The sequence below is a fragment of the Chionomys nivalis genome, chromosome 14 (genome assembly GCF_950005125.1).
Source record: "Chionomys nivalis chromosome 14, mChiNiv1.1, whole genome shotgun sequence".
Lineage (NCBI taxonomy): Eukaryota > Metazoa > Chordata > Mammalia > Rodentia > Cricetidae > Chionomys > Chionomys nivalis.
In genome coordinates this window covers 45,605,190-45,627,068 of record NC_080099.1, presented here as the reverse complement: position 1 = coordinate 45,627,068, position 21,879 = coordinate 45,605,190, and the positions used below count along the sequence as shown (strand labels likewise).

At 37.6% G+C, this 21,879-nt stretch overlaps 1 protein-coding gene across 9 annotated transcripts in view; it reads left to right on the top strand.

The window, feature by feature from the left end:
• The window catches only part of Ankhd1 (ankyrin repeat and KH domain containing 1), a 118,482-nt gene that overhangs the window by 24,426 nt on the left and 72,177 nt on the right, over window positions 1-21,879 (top strand). For all 9 annotated transcript variants that reach the window (XM_057788247.1, XM_057788248.1, XM_057788249.1 and 6 more), the window contains exons 4-9: window positions 2,650-2,797; window positions 5,025-5,172; window positions 12,369-12,602; window positions 13,882-13,976; window positions 18,256-18,493; window positions 18,742-18,933. In XM_057788247.1, the coding sequence (XP_057644230.1) occupies window positions 2,650-2,797; window positions 5,025-5,172; window positions 12,369-12,602; window positions 13,882-13,976; window positions 18,256-18,493; window positions 18,742-18,933 (1,055 nt within the window). The remainder of the gene's footprint in view (window positions 1-2,649; window positions 2,798-5,024; window positions 5,173-12,368; window positions 12,603-13,881; window positions 13,977-18,255; window positions 18,494-18,741; window positions 18,934-21,879) is intronic.

The window sequence follows — 21,879 nt, the reverse complement described above, 5'->3', positions numbered from 1 at the left end:
GAAGGAAGGAAGGAAGGAAGGAAAAAGTAAATTCATGAATTTGGTTTTATTTATTGGTTTGTTTGTTTTTTGAGATAGGGTTTTACTGTGTAGTCCTGGCCATCCTGGAACGTACTCGGTAAACTAGGTTGACTTCGAACTTACAAAGATCCCCTGCCTCTGCCTCCTGAGTGCTAGGATTAAAGATGTGCCCCATCACTGCCAGGATCAGTAAATTATTTTACAGCAACTGTTTTTTAACCACAGTAAGACTTTAAGCCATAGGTTCATTTACACAAATATCTTTGTGAATCAGTATGGTAGTAGCCTTTAAAAAGCTTGTCCACCTAATGCCTCAAAAGATGTCTTTTTTACAAAGGGAAAAAATAGTATCTTTGCAAAAAAAAAATCATTTAATCTGACTCATTAAGGAAACAGAGGCAAGCAGATCTATGAGTTTAAGGACAGCCAGAAACAAATAATGAAACCCTGTCTCAAAGAACAACAGACCAGTTAATTGGACTCATTATGGGTGACTTTTATGCAGTCTGTTACAATGATGTTTGTTAACACAAGTAGCAGAAGCCGATCAGTGGTGGCCCACACCGTCCATCCCAGTTCCTGGGGGGCAGAGGCAGGTGGATCTCTGTGAGTTTTAAAGCCAGCCTGGTCTACAGAGTGAGTTCCAGGACAGGCTCCAAAGCTACACAGAGAAACCCTGTCTGGATAAAGAAAAACAAACAAAAAAAGCAAACACAAGTAGTAGGGCCAGAACTGTGATGTTAATTTTAATTACAAGAACTTAGGATTCATTCGTAGATTATGATTACTGTAAATTAATGCTTTGAGAAAATCTAAGCTTCAACCCATACCAAAAAACAGCAACAGTAAAAAGGTAGTTCTTTTGTGCTACATCAGTTACATTTTTAATTATTTATAACACTTAAAGCTGAAAAACAAAACTCTAAACAAACTGGCTAACACTCTAATTTTATGATGATAGTATTATTTTTAAAAATACTTTACTTGATGTGTGAGAATACATGCTGCATGTGTATATTTGCATCACATGTATGCCTGATGCTTGTGAAGAAGAGTGTCAGATTGACAGAGCCTTTGTAATTGAAGTTACAGATGGCTGTGAACTGAACCCAGGTCCTCTGCAGGAAGAATAAATTCTCTTAACTACTGAGTCATCTCTCGAGCCTCACAATGATTATTTTTTGGTTAAGAATATTCTTTGGATAAGAATAGTTCTACTATGAGACTTAATACCAGAAGAATTATTTTCTTGCTGATGTTTTGGGATTTGAAATTAATATCTCTGGCCCAGAAAGATGGCTCAAAAGCGGTGAAAGGTCTAACTGCCAAGCCTAACTATATGGGTTTGATTCTTGGGACACACATGTTAGAGGGAGAAAATAAACTCCATATATTCGTTCTGTGACAAAGGTAAACGTATACATGTACACACACATATACACATTTAAATAAATTCACTCTGAGATCCTACTGTTTTCTCTGCTAAGGAATCCACTGCAGAGCTAGTGCCAATGCTTTCACTGCTGTTGTTATATGATCTGTTGTCTAAATGTGATTTTGGATAAATTAAGCTTATATATAACTTTCAAAATCTTAAATTGCTAAAATGGCACCAGTAGTCCATGCCTTTAATCCCAGCACTTGGGAAGCTGAAGCAGGTGAATCTCTGAGTTCTAGGCTAGTCTGGTCCACTTAGTGAGTTCCAGGACAGCCAGGGCTATGTAGAAAGACCTGTCTTTTTAAAAATATTGCTCAAATATTCTTCTAGGACCTCCAGTATTGTTGCATTTTAAAAACCAGCATTCGTGTCTTAGTAAACTTGAGGTTACAGAACCTGAGGGCCAGTAAGGTTTGAAACTCAGATTATCAGGCTTGACAGCACTTGCCTTTCCCCACTCAACCATCTTACTGGCCTTCAATCCCTCTGTGCCTGTCAAAATCTGTAGCAGAGCCAGGTTTGATCAAGTGTGAGTGTAATCCTAGCATTACATAATAGAGTTTGGGGGCCTTCTGGATTACATTAGGCCCATATCAATAAGCAAACACAAGATACTTCTAGATCTAAAACCAACAGTGATTCTATTAGTTGCTTTGATTCTGTAAGCTTTGAGGATTGCTATTTTGTGAAGTCAACTTCAGATATAAAAATTTTACCAGGAAGATTTTGAAAACTAAAAACAGCTGTTATTGGGAGAAGATTGTTGGGAAAGCAGTATAGGAAGAGAAGAGAATCAACAGAAATAAAGTATGTATGGAAAATCTGGTAATGAAACCCATACTGTATATACTACTTAAAAAAAAAACCAATAAAAATAGAGCAGAAGAGATGGCTCAGCAGTTAGGAGCACTTGCTGCTCTTATAGAGGATGCACATGGTGGCTAACAATTGTCTATAACTCAAAAATATTTCTATAAATAATAATAAAAATGACAGTTATTTTCAAATTCTTATTTTTACCTACTTGAAGCATGTATATAATTACAGTTAGGATAGGATGCTTGGCACATAAAATACTCATGCTAGTTTATCTTAGTACATTTTTTATATGTGTATGTTTGATTTAATTTTGTATCATAGGATCATGAGTCCTTTTCCATCAGTTAATTTCATATAATATTTGATTGTAGTCGCAGTCTGGCAGAAGCTTGTTCAGATGGAGATGTAAATGCTGTTCGCAAATTGCTAGATGAAGGCAGAAGTGTAAATGAACATACAGAAGAAGGAGAAAGCCTGCTGTGTTTGGCTTGTTCAGCAGGATATTATGAACTGGCACAAGTAAGCAGAAATAACCTTTATTCATTTTAGTAGTGCTGGGGATCATCAAATCAGGGTCTCGTGAATATGAGGTAAGTGCTTTATCCCTAAGCTACATCCCCAGCCCCGAAATAATCATTAGTGTTTAAAATTATAGAGAGGCTTGGGTATTTTGGTTATTTTTATTACTTATAAAAGAAAATATGATTAGAGGCCAGATCCTCCCTTCCCTTTCTCTTTTAGAAATATACACAATTCATTTTGTGTGTGTGTGTATGTGTGTAGCTAGGCATAGTTTATTTTATTTTATTTTTTTTAAATATTTATTTATTTATTATGTATACAGTATTCTGTCTGTCTGTGTCTGCAGGCCAGAAGAGGGCACCAAACCTCATTACAGATGGTTGTGAGCCACCATGTGGTTGCTGGGAATTGAACTCATGACCTTTGGAAGAGCAGGCAATGCTCTTAACCACTGAGCCATCTCTCCAGCCCCATAGTTTATTTTTATATCATGTATTCAGAGCTTATCCTATTGAGTAAGAATCACTGAATAATCATATTTTGAGGTCTTCTATTTTTGGAATTTTTGTGTACATATGTTGTGTGTGTATGTTTGAATATGTGTGGGGCTATGTAGGGCAGAAGATGATATTAGGTGTGTCTTCCTTGACCATTCTCCACTTTATTCACTGAGATAGGATCTTTTACTCTGGTGAACCTGGAGTTACCAATTTGCTTCTCTAGCTAGCCTGCTTGCCTTGGAGATCTCCTGTTTCTGCCTCTCAAGTTCTTGGAACTCCAGCCTTTCCTCAGGTCTTCATGGTGAACACTATCTATTGCACCGTATCCTCAGTTCTAAACAAACAAACAAACAAAAAAAGTTTATAAGTCAGGCAGTAGTGGCACACACTTTTAATCCCAGGATTTAGGCAGTAAAGGCAGGTGTATCTCTGAGTTCAAGGCTAGCCTGGTTTACAGAGTGAGTTCTAGGACAGACAAGGCTACACAAAGAAACCCTTTCTTGGAAAAGAAAAGAAATAGTATGTAACTGGGGTCTGAGAGGTGGCTTAGTGGTTAAGAGCACTGGTTGTTCTTCAAGGGGATCCAGCACCCACATGGCAGCTCACAATCATCTGTAACTCCAGTTCCAGAGCCTTATGAGCTCTACAAGCACTGTGCAAGGATGTGATGCACAGACATACAGGCATGCAAAACACACATACACCCAAAATAATTTTAAAAAGAAAATAAAATAGATAACTGGTCAGGTGGGATGGAGGCCTGATTTTGTGTTTTATTACTGGGGCCCACCTAGCGAAGAGAGAGAGAGAGATTCAGTTCCTACAAGTTGTCCTCTGACTTCCACCTGTGTGCTATGATCCTTGTGTGCCTGTTCACACAAAGAGAATTAATGTGATGGTGGTGCTCACCTGCACTGGTGCAAGCAGATAAGTTCGAGACCAGCTGAGCTAGGTAGTAAGTCCCTGTCTCAAAAAAATAATAAAAAACAAATAAAAATATAACTATAAAGGAAAGTAGAAGTTTATTTCTACTCCATTCAGATAGGATATCCTGTTCTAATTTTTTTCTTCTACATGGAGCGATATTGAAAAATAAACTATTTTTATTGTTCTCTTTCTATACAATCTCAAGCATAGCACAAATTCTTTTACAAGAGCAGACATATATAATAGGATGGCTAATGAGCTCTTTATTTAAAGATTGTCATGGGGGACTGGCGATATGGCTTAGAGGTTAAGAGCACTGGCTATCTTCCAGACGTCCTGAGTTCAATTTCCAGCAACCACATGGTGTCTCACAACCATGTGTAATGAGATCTGGTGCCCTCTCCTGGTGTGCAGGCAGAAGACTGTATGTATAGTAAATAAGTAATTCTTTAAAAAAAAAAAATTGACATGTAATAGCTAGAAGTGGTAGTGCATGCCTATAACCCTAGCATTTGGGTTGTGGAGAAAGGAGGACTTGGGATTCAAGGTTGTACTTGGCTGCCCACTTAGTTTAAGACCAGCTTCAGATGCATGAGATCTTGTCTCTCAAATAGTATTGGAAAAATATATGATCTGACCTGTCATCTTGACCAGTAAAAATTGGATTTTCCTAACAGGTGATTATTTTTACCTATCTTTTTATCCCTATCTCAAAAGGTTATCGTCTCAAACTGAATATTTTGTCTGTAAGTACTATTAATAGTAAGCAATAACAACTTCTTTGTGTGTTTTTAAAGGTACTACTAGCTATGCATGCTAATGTTGAAGATAGAGGGAATAAAGGAGATATAACTCCTCTGATGGCAGCTTCCAGTGGAGGTTATTTAGATATTGTGAAATTATTACTTCTTCATGATGCAGATGTCAACTCCCAGTCAGCAACGGGTATGTAGAAATTGACATAAAGGAAAAACTGACATTTTTTTTTTTAACATTATAAACTGACTGCCAGGCAGTAGTGGTGCACACCTTTAATCCCAGCACTCAGGAGGCAGAGGCGGGTGGATCTCTGTGAGTTTAAGGCCAGTCTGGTCTACAGAGTGAGTTCTAGGACAGCCAAGGGTACATAGGAAAACTCTGTCACAAAAATTTTAAAAAGAAAGGAAAAGAAAGAAAATGTAATTTATTAGAAAAATTTGATTACTGCAGTGACTGGTGAGATGGTTTAGAGGTTAAGAGGACCAACTGTTGTTCCAGAGGACCTGGATTCAATCCCCAGCACCCACATGTCAGCTCACAACTATCTGTATTCTTTCTTAGGGGGTCTGGTATTCTCACACATACATACAGACAAAAACCAATACAGCACATAAAGTGAAAAAAGAAAAAGTAAATTTGATTACTAGAGCATTGGTGAGGTGAGATAGCACAGCAGTTAAGGCACTTGCCCGGGCTTAATAACCCAAGTTCAGTTTCCAGGATGCAGATGGCAGAAGGAGAGAACCAGCTCTTGAAAGTTGACCTCTTATTTCACTTTCGAGTCATGGCATACACATATCCCACCTCATACACACAGAAAAAAAACAAATGTAATTTTTAAAATTAGATTATTGGGAAAAATGAATGGAAACCTTCTGAAAATAATATTGACTTTGATATCTTTAATAGTCTTTGTTGTAATTGTTGAGTTATGGTCTCAATGTGTAGACCCGAATGGCCTTGGCACTCAAAAATCCTCTTTTCAGCCTCTAGGGTATAGGGATTATAGCATGTACCATCACTCCTGGGTGAAAAGTCTTTAAGTCAGTGTGCAGCCTTACTGAAATTCTAGCACTCAAGAGGCTGAAGTGGGGACTTCTTGAATTTAGGGATAGTCTGGGATTGATAGCAAGGTTCTATTTCCAAAAACAGCAAATCTAACATAAACTTAAACCAAAAAGAGGCACTTGTGTATAATCTTAGCACTTAGGAACCTGAGACAGGAGGATTGCTGTGTGTTTGAAACACATGTTGGATATATAGGGTCTTCCAGGACAGTTCTAGTCTGCATAATAAAACTATCTCAAAAACAAACTTTGTAGGTACTATTTGGTCAAGATGAACAGTTTTTCTGCTACAAATTATTTCTTTTGTCCCAGTGATATGTAATATATAAAGAAAAAGTTATGAGCTATATCTCCTGTAGTTCCTTTCCTTATATAGCTCCTTTGACTTTGTGTTTATGGTATCAGATTTTTATTTATGGTATGCTGAATACATTTATTAATAAGAAAATGCTGTCCCAGCACTCGGGAGGCAGAGGCAGGCGGATCTCTGTGAGTTCGAGACCAGCCTGGTCTACAAGAGCTAGTTCCAGGACAGGCTCCACAACCACAGAGAAATCCTGTCTCGAAAAAAAAAAAAGAAAATGCTGCCCATCCCCAACTTCTCCCTCCTCTTTTTTTAAAATGCCATAAAGAAAATTTTAATAGGCTCTCTACTGATATATATTAAAAGTATGATTTAAATTTAGATCTGGAGCTGGGAATGTAAATAAGTTGGTATAGTACTTACCAAGCATGCGTGAAATCCTCAGTTCGATTCCTAGCATCACATAAACCAAATACTAGTTACTAGTTACCATAAATTAGTTACTTTCCTGTTGCTGTGACAAAACACCATGAACAAAACAACTTCTAAAAGAAAGCATTTAACTGGGTTTATAGTTTGAAAGCATTAGAGTCTGTCATAGTGAAGCAAAGACATGGCATAAGAATAGATGTGAGAACACTTTTTTTGTTTGTTTTCAGTTTTTTGAGACAGGGTTTTTCTGTAACAGTCCTGGCTGTCCTGAAACTTACTGTGTAGACTATGCTGGCCTTGAACCCAGAGATTCACCTGCCTTGGCCTCCCTAGTGCTAGGGAGGCATGTGCCACTGCTGTCTGGCAGGGAACACTCACATCTTGATCTTGATCTTCATGTAGAAAGCAGAGACAGAGAACACACTTGGAATGGCAGAAATCTTTTGAAACCATAAAGCTAGTCCCTAGTGACACGCTTCTTCCAAGACTACACCTGCTTATCCTTCCCAAACAGTTCCACAAACTGAGGCCTACATATCTAGTCATGTGAACCTAAGGAAGCCATTCTCATTCAAACCACTGTATTTCACTCCATGACTCCCAATAGGCTTGTGGCCATATCATAATGCAAAATACATTTAGTCCACCTTTAAAAGTCCTTATAGTCTTTCACAGTTTCAATACTGTTTTAAAGTTTAAGTCTTTTTTGAGATTTAAGGCTAATGTTTCTCAACCAGTGAGTCACTACATGTCGGGAGTCAGATCACCTTTCACAGGGGTGACCAAAGACCATTGGTAAGTACATTATGATTCATAACAGTAACAAAATTAGATTTATGAAGTAGCAATGAAAATTATTTTATGGTTGTGGGGTCACCAAAACATAAGTAACTGTGTTACAGGGTTACAACATTAGGAACGTTGTAAACTACTGCTCAAGGCAATCTCTTAATTGTAACCCCCCTTAAAATCAGAAAAAAATTACATACTTTCAGTATACAATGGCACAGAATATACATTACTATTACAAAAGGGAGGCATGGGGCACAGTGAAGAAATACTAGACCAAGATGGAAAACCAGCAGAGCAAACTCCAAATCCTGTAGTTCCATGTGTGAGATCAAAGGACTTAGATGGTTCTTCCCTTCCTACTTTGCAGCCTGCAACACACTTCATTTTCCTAGGCTGGTTCCATCCCCTGTATGCAGCTTTCCCTGGCAGACATCCTATAGTTCTGGTACCTGTAATATCTTGGGTTCTGCAATGCAGTCCATCTGTTGCCTTGGCAGCTTTATGAAATGGCCTCATGGGCCCACCACATGGACAAAACTGCTAAGTTCAGCCGCCTGCTTGGACTGGAGCTTGATCCCCTTAAACCATATTTACAGTAGTTTTTGTTCATTGTTGCTTTCTAGGAACAGAAAATTTCTTAAGCCTTTTTATAAGTTGTGAGCTTAGTTGGGTGGGGGTCTTCCCCTTTAGTTCTATAGGGATCAGGCCTCACCTTGATCTCCTTACTCATTTCAGCATAAACCTTAACTCTGACATTAAATTTCTTCATACTCTTTTTCTCTTCAAACTGTATAACTTTTATTTATTTTTGTCCCACTTGCTCATTTTCATTGTAGCCCTACATAAGAGTGATTACTAATAACCTTGCACAGAGTCAATAATCTTCAAAATCTGCAACAAAGAATTTTTTGTTATTTGTCATTTTAGCCTCAGGCAGATTTTCAGGAAAAGAGCAGAAGGCTGTCATTTTTTTTTGCCAAAATATCACAAGAATGGTCTCTAGCCCAGTTGGTAATATTGTTTCTCTCTGAAACCTCTTGAGTTAGGCCTCCATAGTCATATCTCTCAGTACTATCTCCCAAGGTCCTGCTAGAAATGGTCTATTAAGGTCTGCTTACAACATTCAACTGCTTTTCTATTCCAAAGTCCCAAACTCTTTTATATTCCTCCCCCTGTCATGTCCCACATGGTCATGTCTGTCACATCAATAGCCCACTCTCTGGTACCAACTTCTATATTAGTTAGGGTTTCTAGTGCTGTGATAAAGCACTATGACCAATGCAACTTATAAAAGCAATCATTTAATTGAATTTGCAACTTCAGAGGGTTAGAGTCCATGATGGCAGAGCAAGGGCATGCTGACAGGTCACATCTTGATCCCTAAGCAGGAGGCAGAAAGAAGACTGGAAATGACACAAGACTTCAAAGACCATCTCAGTGACAGATGTCCTCCCACAAGGCCACACTTTCCAAATCATTCCACCAATGGGGGACCACATATTTAAACGATGAGCATATGGGGGCTTCCTTCAAACAAGGTTTAGTGACACATCTATATAATCCCAGAACTTCGAGCCTGAAGCCAGAGAAGGATTACTATGGGTTCTAGGCCAGCATGGACTACAGAGTGGCAAACTGTATCATTAAATTAAAAAAAAAAAAAAAGGTATTTTTTCTTGAAGGTGTTAAGATGAGAGGAATGTATACCTATCTTGTGGTTATGTTGTGAATATAAGTGTAAGTTTTTTTTCTCAGATCTGGAGAGATGGTATGCCATTTAAGATCAAATACTGCTTATTTCCCAAGATTATTTTCCAGCCCCATGTCAGGTGGCTCTCAACCATCTGTAATTCTAGCTCCAGGAGAATCTAACACCTCTGCTTCTGCCAGCACCTGCATACATGTGTACATATCCACATTGATATATGTATAATAAAATATTAATCTTTTAATAGAAGATAGATGTCTGGAGGAAGTGTATCCAATACAGTGAATTCTTTTGATTTGATCTGTCTGTTAAAAACAGTTTTTAAAAAAATCAGTGGATAGAAATAAAATGTTAAATGTTCTAAGCTATACAGTATTCAAAGGAAAGTAATTTTGAATTATATTTTAGAATTTTATTTTTATTTTTATTTTGTTTGAGGTTAGGGGCTTTGAGACAAGGCCTTACTATGTAGCCTTGACTGTCCTGAAACTCAAAATTTAGACTACCTGGTTTTGAACTCAGATCTACCTGCCTCTGCCTCCTGAGTGCTGGGATTCAGAAAGAAGCCTGGCTATCAGCAAGTAGGTATGTGCCAATGGACTCTTAGTATACTCTATAAATGACTAATAAAAATACTTCACCCCTGCCCTCCCATTTCCACTCACAATTTTAACTCCTATTTAATTGGAAAAATAGAAAATTTCAAAAAGAAGTTGATTCATCTTCCTATAACTAAATTCCTAATCTAGTTACTTTTTAATTAATTAATTGATATACTTATTTTGCATGCTCTTGTATACACCCATGGAGGACAGAAGAGGCCATCAGGTATCCATCTCTGTCACTGCCTACTTTTCTAGGACTCTTTGTTTTCTTGACTAAGCCAACAGCCAGCAACCTGTCTCTACCTCTCTCAGAGCTGGTGTCCAATGCATGTGCAGGATGTCTGGCTTATGTGGGTGTGGTGATCTAAACTCCAATTTCATGTTTGGTTTTGTTTTTTTTTTGTTGTTGTTTTTTGTTTTTTTTTTTGGTTTTTCAAGACAGGGTTTCTCTGTAGCTTTGGTGCCCGTCCCGGAACTAGCTCTTGTAGACCAGGCTGGCCTCGAATGGTTTTGTTTTTTGAGACAGGATTTTTCTGTATAGTTCTGAAACTCACTCTGTAGACCAGACTGGGCTCCAACTTAAGAGATCCACCTGCCTCTGCCTCCTGAGTGCTGGAATTAAAGGCATGCGCTGCCACCGCCCAGACAATCTTATGATTTTAACCAGTGAGCCATCTCTTCAGCCCCCAAATTTATTCATTTTGTTCAATAGACTGTACCTCTACTGTATGCCAGAATTATTTAGTGATTATTAAAAATATAGTTCCCAGGCCGATGCAGTGACTCAGCTGGTAAAAACATTTGCTAGTCAAGCCTGATGACCCAGGTTGATCCTTGAAACCCACATAAGGATTGAACGGAGAAGACCACTTCCTGAAATTTGAGTTCTTACTTCTACATGCATGCATACCAACAGACATGTATGCCCACACGCTCTCACATATAACACTCATAACTAAAGATAAGTTTTCTTTTTAAATTTTCTTTTATGGCATTGGTGTTTTGCCTGCATGTATGTCTGTGTGAGGGTTTCGGATCCCCTGAAACTGGAGGTACAGACAGTTGTGAGTTGCCATGTGGGTGCCGGGAATTGAGCCCAGGTCCTCTGGAAGAACAGTTAGTGCTCTTAACCACTGAACCATCTCTTCAGCCCCCACCCCCAGTAAATATAATTTTTAAAAAGGTTCCCAGAAGTTTCCTTTTTTACTCCAAAGCAGTCCAATCTTGGGGTGACAGAGCTGAAAACCATAGAACTGTACTTTGACTTCATCTGGGGAGGTACTCAGAATTTTTGTCACCTGGTTTTAGGTGCTTTTTGCTTGGTACCAGATATCCTTACTTTTATACCATTTGAGGCTCAGCACAAATATAGCTATTTCCTTTTTGGTGGGGAGCAGAAACCCAAACTAGGTAGTTCAAACCTGTTCTGACTTAGACAAGGGGGTGGGGAGTTTAAGGCAAGCCTAGGTTGCAAAGCTAGGCTGTCTCAAAAATAAAACAGACAGCCAGGTGGTGGTGGTGCACACCTTTAATCCCAGCACTTGGAAGGCAGAGGAAGGCAGATCTCTGCAAGTTTGAGACCAGCCAGGTCTACGAGAACTAGTTCCAGGATAGGCTCCAAAGCTAAAGAGAAACCCTGTCTTGAGGTGTGGGAGAAGATAAAATGTCAGCTTTATTAATATGACTCATCCTGTGGAATTCATGTTTTAAGTGTGCAGTTCTAGAGGTTATGCAGTCTAATTTTAGATTACTTCTGTCACTATTGAAAGATCTCTACGGAGGACCAGGGTTCCAGTCTCAGCGCCCACATTTAGGCTCAAAACTATCCATAATTCCAGTGCCAGAGAATCTGATGCCCTCTTCTTACCTCCTCAAGCACCAGGCATACCTGTGGTGCACATACATACATATACATGCCTGTGGGCAAAACACTCATAAATAAATAAATCTAAAAAGATAATAAATAAGTAAAGGATCTCTACCCATTTGTGTTCTGCTCTTTAAGCAACCACTATTCTGTTTTCGACATTTAGATTTGCCTTTTCTATGCCTTTTATATTGTCTAGACAATTAAAATATGTAGCATTTTGTATTATGCTTTGAAGAAATTCTGTCAGAAAATAAAGATATGCTTTAAATTGATGACAGTTAAAAAAAAAAAAACTGAGATGGGGATGATTTTTTTTACGTTTGTAGTTCCAGCTACTCCTGAAGTTGAGGCAAGAGAATTGTGAGTTCCAGACTAGTGTGGGTAACATGTGGAAAGACTACAGGATGGGGGTGAAAGGAGAACATGTTTGTCTAGCATGTGTGAGACCATGGGTTGAATCTCTTGCACTTAAAAAAACAACAAATAAAGCATATAACTTGCAATCATAGTTGTGGTTTATGTCAAGGAATTGGAGAGAGATAACTAGAACAGTAGTGTGACACATCTGTTGTTAATTTTGTATTTTTTTTTTGTTCTTTGTTAGGGAACACTGCACTTACTTACGCCTGTGCTGGAGGGTTTATTGACATTGTAAAAGTGCTACTTAATGAAGGTGCAAATATAGAAGACCATAATGAAAATGGACACACACCCCTAATGGAAGCAGCTAGTGCAGGTCACGTGGAAGTTGCCAGAGTTCTTCTAGATCACGGTGCAGGCATCAACACTCATTCTAATGAGTTCAAAGAAAGTGCTCTGACACTTGCCTGCTACAAAGGTACCTTTTATGTCATAATATTTATAATTGCTTTTATAACAACTTTAAATATTTGAGTATTGAGTATTTGGGTTAACTTGTATATTCCTTCTTTACCTGAGTATTTGAATTTATATTGTTTTTTTTCTTATCGTGTAAACTTATGTTACAAAACATATTAGAAAGCCTATTATTAACTGTGCTTTCTGTGCTATCTTAATATATATTATTATTATTATTATTTTAATTCATTTAACTATGATGTCAACTTAGATTTAAGGATTTCCATTATTTAATACCCTTTGTTCTATATGATTTTTACATTGAAGTATTATACACAGATCTACTGATACACAGTTGGTGTAGAAAACCTGAAAAATATGTTTGTAGCACAAAGAGAAATTTAAATGGCCTGTAATTAGCATCTAAAGGGGAAAATGCATGTAAACAGTATTTTAGTATTTTTCCAGCATATTTTTAAATAAGTTTTTTAAAATATACATATTTGTGAAATAAAATAGTTTATCAGTTTTATAGTCTATTTTATTTAGTAGTATATCATAAATATGTACTCATCTCAGTAAATGTTCTTGTAACATATTTTTTAATGATCATATACTATTTCAGTTAGATTTTCTAGATTGGTTTGCCTGCAAATACCACAAAACACAGTGTGATTTGTAAAGAAGAGAAACCTAAGCATAAACTGTCTTGTGTTAGCATTGTAATTCATTTTTGTCATCAAGATCCAAGAGTGTTATTCACAGAGATCCACCTGCCTCTGCCTCCCCAAATGCTGGGATTAAAGGCATACTCCGTCATCGCTTGGCTAAGATTGACCTTCTAAAGCACTTATTTCTAGTTAAAATAATCTTACTTGTTCTTTGATTTAATTTACATAAACTATCAAAACACTGGAATCAAACAGAAAGTCAGGTAAAGTTTATTAGAACATATTATCTAGAAAAGCTGCTTTGATAGCATTTGGGGAGGCAGAGGCAGGTGGATCTCTGTGATTTTGAGGCCAGCCTGGTCTACAAAGTAAGTTCCAGGGCAGCCAAGACTGTTACACAGAGAAACCCTATCTTGAAAAAAAAGAGTCAGTCTTTAAAACTTAGGTAGTATGACCTTTTTGAGAGTCTGCCTACTTAATTGTTTTCAGTTGGCTTTGTAAAACTCATTGATTTATTAAATTCAAATGAAAGCTTCATAGATTATATATAGACATGTGAAAATAAAACTCTTCAATTTCATACTTATGCATTCAATTGATAGTCCATTCTTTAACCTTATTTTTAAGGCCATTTGGATATGGTTCGATTTCTGCTTGAAGCTGGTGCAGATCAAGAGCATAAAACTGATGAGATGCATACTGCCTTAATGGAGGCTTGCATGGTAATTTGTGATTACTTGAAATTTTGTGGGAAAAATCCATATATTTGTGTGAGAATTATTATCGTTACTGTTGTTTCTGGTGTGTGTGTGTGCGCGCGTGTGTGCATGTACATGCATGCACGCAGGTACATAAGCCTTTAGAAACCCACAGGACAAACAAACATCAGTCATAATTATAGAGGCAGGGAGGGTCTCTCTTACTGACCTGGAACCTCCTAAGTAGAATAGGCAGGTTTGCTTTGAGTTTCTGTGATCTCGATATATCTCCACCTCACTATTGTGTACCAACAAACCTAGAGTTTTATTTGTGTTTTTGTTTTTTGTTGTTTTACTGTGAGTTCTGGTGACCAAACTTATGTTCTTATTCTTTTTTTTTTTTTTTTTTTGGTTTTTTCGAGACAGGGTTTCTCTTTGGTTTTGGAGCCTGTCCTGGAACTAGCTCTTGTAGACTAGGCTGGTCTCGAACTCACAGAGATCCGCCTGCCTCTGCCTCCTGAGTGCTGGGATTAAAGGTGTGCGCCACCACCGCCCGGCATGTTCTTAGTCTTACATGGCAACCACTTCAAGTGAGTCCAGTCTCACCAAAAATTGTTAGTTAAACATTGGCTTGTATTTTTCACTGAATTTTAAGTTAAAAAAAAAAAAAAAACCTAGCAATGCTTTAATGTATGGACTTTTAAAGGGTTATGGCAACGAGTAATCTTTTTCCCCTGCTTGGTTTTTCTCTTCTCTTCTCTTCTCTTCTCTTCTCTTCTCTTCTCTTCTCTTCTCTTCTCTTCTCTTCTCTTCTCTTTGTTTTGTTTTTGTGACGGTTTCTCTATAGCTTTGGTACCTGTCATGGATCTCTATGTAGACCAGGCGGGCCTCAAATTTAGAGATCCCGGGTGCTGGGATTAAAGGCATGCATAACTAGTAATCTTAATGTAACATTTTTAGAGTTTTGTTTCGTTTTGTTTTTCTCAAGACAGGGTTTCTCTGTGTAGCCCTTGCTGTCCTGGAGCTCATTTTGTAGACCAGGTTGGCCTTGAACTCACAGAGATGTGTCTACCTCTCCCTCTCAAGTACTGGGTTAAAGGCACCACATGGCTCTTTTTTAAAAAAAAAAAATAGTATGTACAGGTTATTTCCTGCATGTATGTCTGTGCACCATGTGTGTATAGTGCCCATGGAGTTCAGAAAAAGTTGTCAGATCCTCTGGAACTAGAGTATGAGTCTTGAGAATTAAACCTGGGTCCTTTGGAAGAGCAGCCAGTGCTCTTAACTGCTGATCTGCAGCCCAAATATATTAATAAAACTCTTAATTTTTGAGATGTTAAACATTGAGATTTCTGATATGCATATCTGTTGTTTTTTTGTTTTGTTTTGTTTTCTTATTGGTTTCACATTAGCCCACATTGGTCTGAAGTAGAAGCTAGTTGCTTGCACCTTACTGTGATCCTCCCTGTCTCCATTTCATGAGTGCTGGGATTACAGGTTGTAAGCTATCATGCCCCACTCTACATTTTTACTCATATTAAAATCCTATAAAGAGGGCCAGTGAGTTGGTTCAACTAGGAAAAACTTGATATACAAGCTGAATAACCTAAATTGGGTCCCCAAAGCACGATGGAAGGTTCTATTGAGAACCAGAATCTCAGTTCATTGGCCTGTTTGTTTATTGAATGGATAATTTGTGAGGTGTTTCTTTTCCTCCAGATATATTTATTTTACATATATGAATGTTTTTCGGGTGTGTATCTTTGTGTAATATATGTATGCCCAGTGCCAACAAGGATCAGAAGATTGTGTCAGATTTCTGGAACTGCAGTTGAGTGTGATTGTGAGCCACCATATGGATGCTGGGATTTGAACCTCTGTAGAGTAGCAAATTCTCTAAACCTCTGAGCCATTTATCTATATCTTTAGCTCTGATTTGTGAGATTTTGGCGCTTTAATGTTTTTGGTTTTTTTGTTTATTTTCTTGTTTGTTTTTTGTGTTTTGTTTTTGTAGTTGGTTTTGGTAGTTTTTTGTTTGACTTTGTTGTTGTTGTTTTTCGTTTTTGAGACAGGGTTTCACTGCGTTCCCTGGCTGACCTAGATCTTGATATGTAGACCAGGCTGGCCTCAAACTCACTTTCCTCTGTCTCCTGAATGCTAGGATTATTTTTTTTCAGTTCTTAAATATAAAGTCCCCTAGTTTTGGCATTTGTGTTAAAAGTAATTAAAATTTGGCCAAGGGTCCATGAGATAGCTCAGCAGATAATGGTGCTGCCACAAATTTGAGTTTGACCCACATGATGAAAACGGAGAACCAGCCCCTACAAGTTGTGCTCTGTCCTCTGACCTGCACACATGTTCTTGTTCTTTTCTTTCCCAACAACCCCTTCTTCCTCTCTTCCCCCAGTATAAAATAAATTAAAATATAATAAAAAATAAACTAAGGAAATTCTATATACTCTAAAAATAATTAAATCTGAAATGTTGAATTTCAGTATTTATCCCTTCTATTATGTCGATCCATGGTTTTGAATTCAAGGTTTTAGTACCGTGGTGTGTGTTTGTGTGTGTGTGAGACTTGCCAGAGGAAGCCAGAAGAGGGTGCTGGATTCTCTGGAACTGGATGTATAGCCAGCCAGTTGTCAGCTGCCATGTGGATGCTGAAAATTGAACCCAGGTCCACTGGAAAGAGCATCCAGTGCTTTTAGTCCAGGAACAATCTCTTCAGTCACCCAAATTTAATTCTTATTAGTGATATTGTGATCATTTTTGAAATGTAGAATGATATAACATTTGACTTCATATGCTTGTAACAAGTATTAAAGCCAATATAATGTTTGAAGTTAAGAATTTAAAACTGAGGACTGAGAATCTGGAGAGATGACTCAGGTTAAGTGTCAAAGTCTCTGTTCTATTACTGTAAAGAGACACCATGACCGAGGTAACTTTTAGAAAAGAAAGCATTTAATTGGGGGCTCGCTTATAGTTTCAGAAGGTTGTCTGTTATCATCATGGCAGGAATATGCTAGCATGTATGGTACTAGTGCAGTGACTAAGAGCTACATCCTGATCCATAGGCATCAGGCAGAGAGAGAGAGACAGCAAACACTCTTGGTCTGGTGTGGGCTTTTGAAATCTCAGGGCCCACCCCCAGTGACACACCTCCTCCAACAAGGCCACAATTCCTAATCCTATGCAAACATTCCACCCACTAAGGCCTAGACATTCAAACATACGAATCTGTGGGGGCTGGTCTCGTCTAAACAACCACAGAGTGCTTAGTGCTCACACAGAGGACCTACGCTCAGATCCCAGCACCCATGTGGTGACTCATAACTTGCTGTAATTCTAACTTTAGAGGATTCAGTGCCCTCTAGCCTCCTGGCACATGGTGCCCATAAACTCACTGGCATACAAATGCACACATAAATAAAAATAAATCTTTAAAACAAAACAAAAAAAATGAGGTCTAGAGAGGAGCTCAGTGGTTAAAATATGGGCTTAGCATATGTAAGACCCTGATAATTTACGTGGGAATATACGCTTTGTTTTTAAAATATTCTTTGCCTTGGTATAACAGATTGCTATGAGGCAAAGATATAGCAATACTAATCCATAGGGATTTAGCTAAGTGACAAAATCCCAATTGGTAATGATTTCACAGTTCATTATGTGGGTTTTTTGTTTGTTATTTTGATCAAGCTTTCCTTTCTAAGGAAGATCTAATACAGTTTCTACATTTGAAAATAGAAACCCTCTATATTTGAGAATATGGTTATATTTGAGCTGATAGTTTTATGAATAGTAATTCTGAACTTCAAAAACTATAAAAATTCAAAGTTATTTGGAAGTGACTTTGTTATCTAGTCGGATTTGTTCTAGAAAATTTTGCACTTTGTGAAAATGAAGGTAAACATTAAACTTAGTAAATTATTTATTTATTAAATTATTTTAAGATTTTATTTTATGTTAATTGGTGTTTTGCCTGCATGTATGTCTATGTGAGTGTATTGGATCCTGGAATTACGGACATTTTTTAGCTGCCATGTGGTTATTAGAAATTGAACCCAGGTCCTCTGAAAGAACAGTCAGTGCTCTTAACCACTGAGCCATCTCTCCAACCCCTTAAACATTTAAAAAATAGTATTAATGGATGTTAGGTGAGGTTCAGGTGGCATGGTAATAATGTGTGTAATCTAGCCTATGTCAGCTAATCTGTCTTTAGACCGTTATTTGTCTTCCACTTTAAAAAAGCAAAACATAAAAAGACAAAGTTCTTTGTTTTATCTCTGAACATCTTCAGGATGGGCATGTAGAAGTGGCACGTTTGCTTTTGGACAGTGGCGCTCAAGTGAATATGCCTGCGGATTCCTTTGAGTCTCCGTTGACTCTAGCTGCTTGTGGTGGACATGTTGAATTGGCAGCACTGCTTATTGAAAGAGGAGCAAATCTTGAAGAAGTTAATGATGAAGGATATACGCCCTTGATGGAAGCTGCTCGGGAAGGGCATGAAGAGATGGTGGCACTGCTGTTAGCACAAGGTAAAGCCATTGTACATTTTAAAGATTAATGTCCTTGTGTGTTTTGTGTATTAGTTGAAATTGATACTGGTTTTGCACTGATGAGAAAATAAATTTTCTGTAGCCTAGGTAGGCCTTGAACTTTGAATCTTACAAAATTCTCCGTACTCTAGAGGGAACAGCCTAAGTAGAGGTGGTAGGTGATTATCATCTTATTTGAACACTGTATTATAATTCTCTTTTGGCTAGTTCTTTTGTTGTGCTTTCAGGTGCAAATATAAATGCCCAGACAGAAGAAACCCAGGAAACTGCTCTTACCTTGGCTTGCTGTGGAGGCTTTTCTGAAGTTGCAGATTTTCTGATTAAGGCAGGGGCTGACATAGAACTTGGCTGCTCCACACCTCTCATGGAGGCTTCTCAAGAGGGACACCTGGAGTTGGTTAAATATTTGCTGGCTGCTGGTATGTGGCTTTTAAAATGCCTTTGTCATAGAAAGAAAAATACAAACAATAATCTATTTATATGTATCAAATTTAAAAACAATTGAACTAAGAAATACAGAGTACAGAGGTGACTACCAGAGTCTATGGATAATATAAGAGGATTAAGAACCTACAGCAAAAAAGGGAGTGCTGTGAAAGAGTGCCAAGGCTCAGTGACTTGCTTTCTTCACAGAATGGTAATGGTGTTTAAGAGTAATGGAGTGTCTTATTTTTAAAAATTTTCATATAGAGAGAGAATATGAGAATGTAAATGCAGTCATGCGTGTGCCACCTGTGGAAGTGAGAGGACAGCCTTGATTGTGTTTTTCCAGTGAGGATTTTAGTAATTGAATTCAGGTTGTTAGGCTTGTGCCTAAGTGCTTCACTTGCTAAGCCATCTCTTCGTCTCCTAATTCAAAACTTCTAATACAAACAGACTGGGTGTTTTTATCACCAAGAAATAATGTATGTCAGGTGATAGATAATAATTAACATGATTTGATTATTTTAGTCTGAATTCAGGTTGTTAGGCTTGTGCCTAAGTGCTTCACTTGCTAAGCCATCTCTTCGTCTCCTAATTCAAAACTTCTAATACAAACAGACTGGGTGTTTTTATCACCAAGAAATAATGTATGTCAGGTGATAGATAATAATTAACATGATTTGATTATTTTAGTCTGTTCTTAACATTGTTCCCCATAAATGTATACAAATATTGACTGTCTATTAGCAATAAAATTAGAGTTAAGGATGTAGATTGGTGTTAGAGGGCTGCTTAGTATGCATTGAGCTCCGGGTTTGTTAGCTTATTGTGCATCTATAGTCTCAGATACTAGGGAGGCTAAAGATAGAATATCACCTGAACCCAGCAGTGTGAAGCCAGCCTGAGCAATAATATTCTAAGACCTTGTCTTTAATAAACTTCTTACTGTTGCTAGTATTTCCTTAGTAATTGTAAGGGCTCTTATAAACTCTCCATTTTCTTTTGGAAGAAAAGTTAATTCTTCCTGCTTAGTTGTGTTGGCATAGTCATGGCTATGGCATGATATTTTAAACCTGTTCATTTTTTGACATTTCTGAGTTGCCTTAAAAAGAAAATAAAGGGATTGGTGTGGTGATGGCTCTGCTGATAAAGCACTTGCCATATAAGCATGAGGGTGACACCCATACCACCTATGTAAAAGCTGGGTGGGCCCAAGGCCACCATGTAACCTCAAGGATGGGGAAGTGGAGACAGGGAATCTGCAGAGCAAGGTGGACTATGGCAAGCTTCAGATTCAGTGAAAGACTCTGCCTTAATAAATAGACAGAATAATCAAAGAAGACACCCAGTGCCATCGTTTGGCCTTTACAAACATTCACAAATATGTTCTACATATATGTGTACATACACATATGTACACTATTGCACACCATAGTCACATACATAGACCCAAAAAGGTGGGAAATAATTTTGTTGGCAAAGTACTTGTTTCAAATATTTGCACTTCATTCTTTGTTAAGTAATATAAAACAATAAGTATTACTTGATAATATATGTTGTCTGTAGGATGTGCCGGAAAAAATTTGGTCCAAATAGAGATATATTTTTGTCTTTTAACAGTATTATTGACTTTCTCATTTTATCCAGCTATGATTCATTGTTTTAAAGCTGAAGTCTGATATGGCAGCACATGCCTGTAATCTCCACATTGGAAAGGTAGAAGCAGGAGGATCCAGCCTGGTTTATAGATTAAGTTCTAGGCCAACCAGAGCTACATAGTGAGACCTTGTCTTAAACAACACAAAGAGAATTTTATATAGGTGGAATCAGGAGTTCAAGACTATCCTTGGCCACATAAGAGCATAGTTGAGATTTATGAGATCATAAACCCAAAACAAAACCAAAGAACTTACTGAATATTAGATATTTTACTCTGCTTTTGTATTGTCTCTATTAATGCCTCTAGTCATTGTGCTATAAAAAAATATTAGTTGGATGTGGTGGTGCATGCTTTTAATCTGAGCATTCAGGAGACTGAGGTAGGTAGATCTCTGATTTCAAAGCCAACCTGGTCTACACAGCAAGTTGCAGACCTTGTGTAAAGTGAGATCCTGTGTGAAAAGAAAGAAACAATATTAAACATTATTGTTTGGTTTATTTATTTGAGTTTTGGTCTCAGTATATATCTCTGTTGACTCTTAGCTCAGCCTTCTGGGAAGCATACTTGGCTTAAACACTTTTTTTTTTTAAAATTCTGAAACTAACTGATGCACAGTTCCTACATAATCTTACCAAGCTAAACCTAGCTAGCATTCAATAATTAAGCCTAGAGCTCCTGGCATTACTTTTTGTTGTATCTCGGTGACTGAGGCATTTGTCTCATACTTGGCACTTGTTGCTACTTGAAGGATATTAGTTCTCAGAGCTCTCCAATTAGAATGATGATTCCAACATCAACCAATTTTTTTTTTTTTTTTTTTGATTTTGGTTTGAGTGAGTTTTGTTTTCTATGACAGACTCTTGTAAAGGACAGGCTGATCTTGACCTTGCTGTTGCTCTTCATCTTTCTGCTTTCACTTCCCAAGTTGGGGTCACAGGTGTGCCCCACCATGTTCAGTTTGTTACCCATCCAATTTTAATTCATGGCCAGCTTTTTTTTTTTTTACATGTATATACTTACCACTGTCCCTATTTAATTTTTTTTCGATTTTATTATGTATACAATATTCTGCCTACATGTATGCTTGCACACCAGAATACGGCTCCAGATTTCATTACAGGTGATTGTGAGCCACTATGTGGTTTCTGCGAATTGAACTCAGGACCTCTGGAAGAGCAGCCAGTGCTCTTAACCTCTTAGCCATCCTTACAGTTTCCAGTTTTCATTATTTTTGAACACTGTTTTAGTTTAAAATAATTTTACCTGGTTTATCATTGTTGTT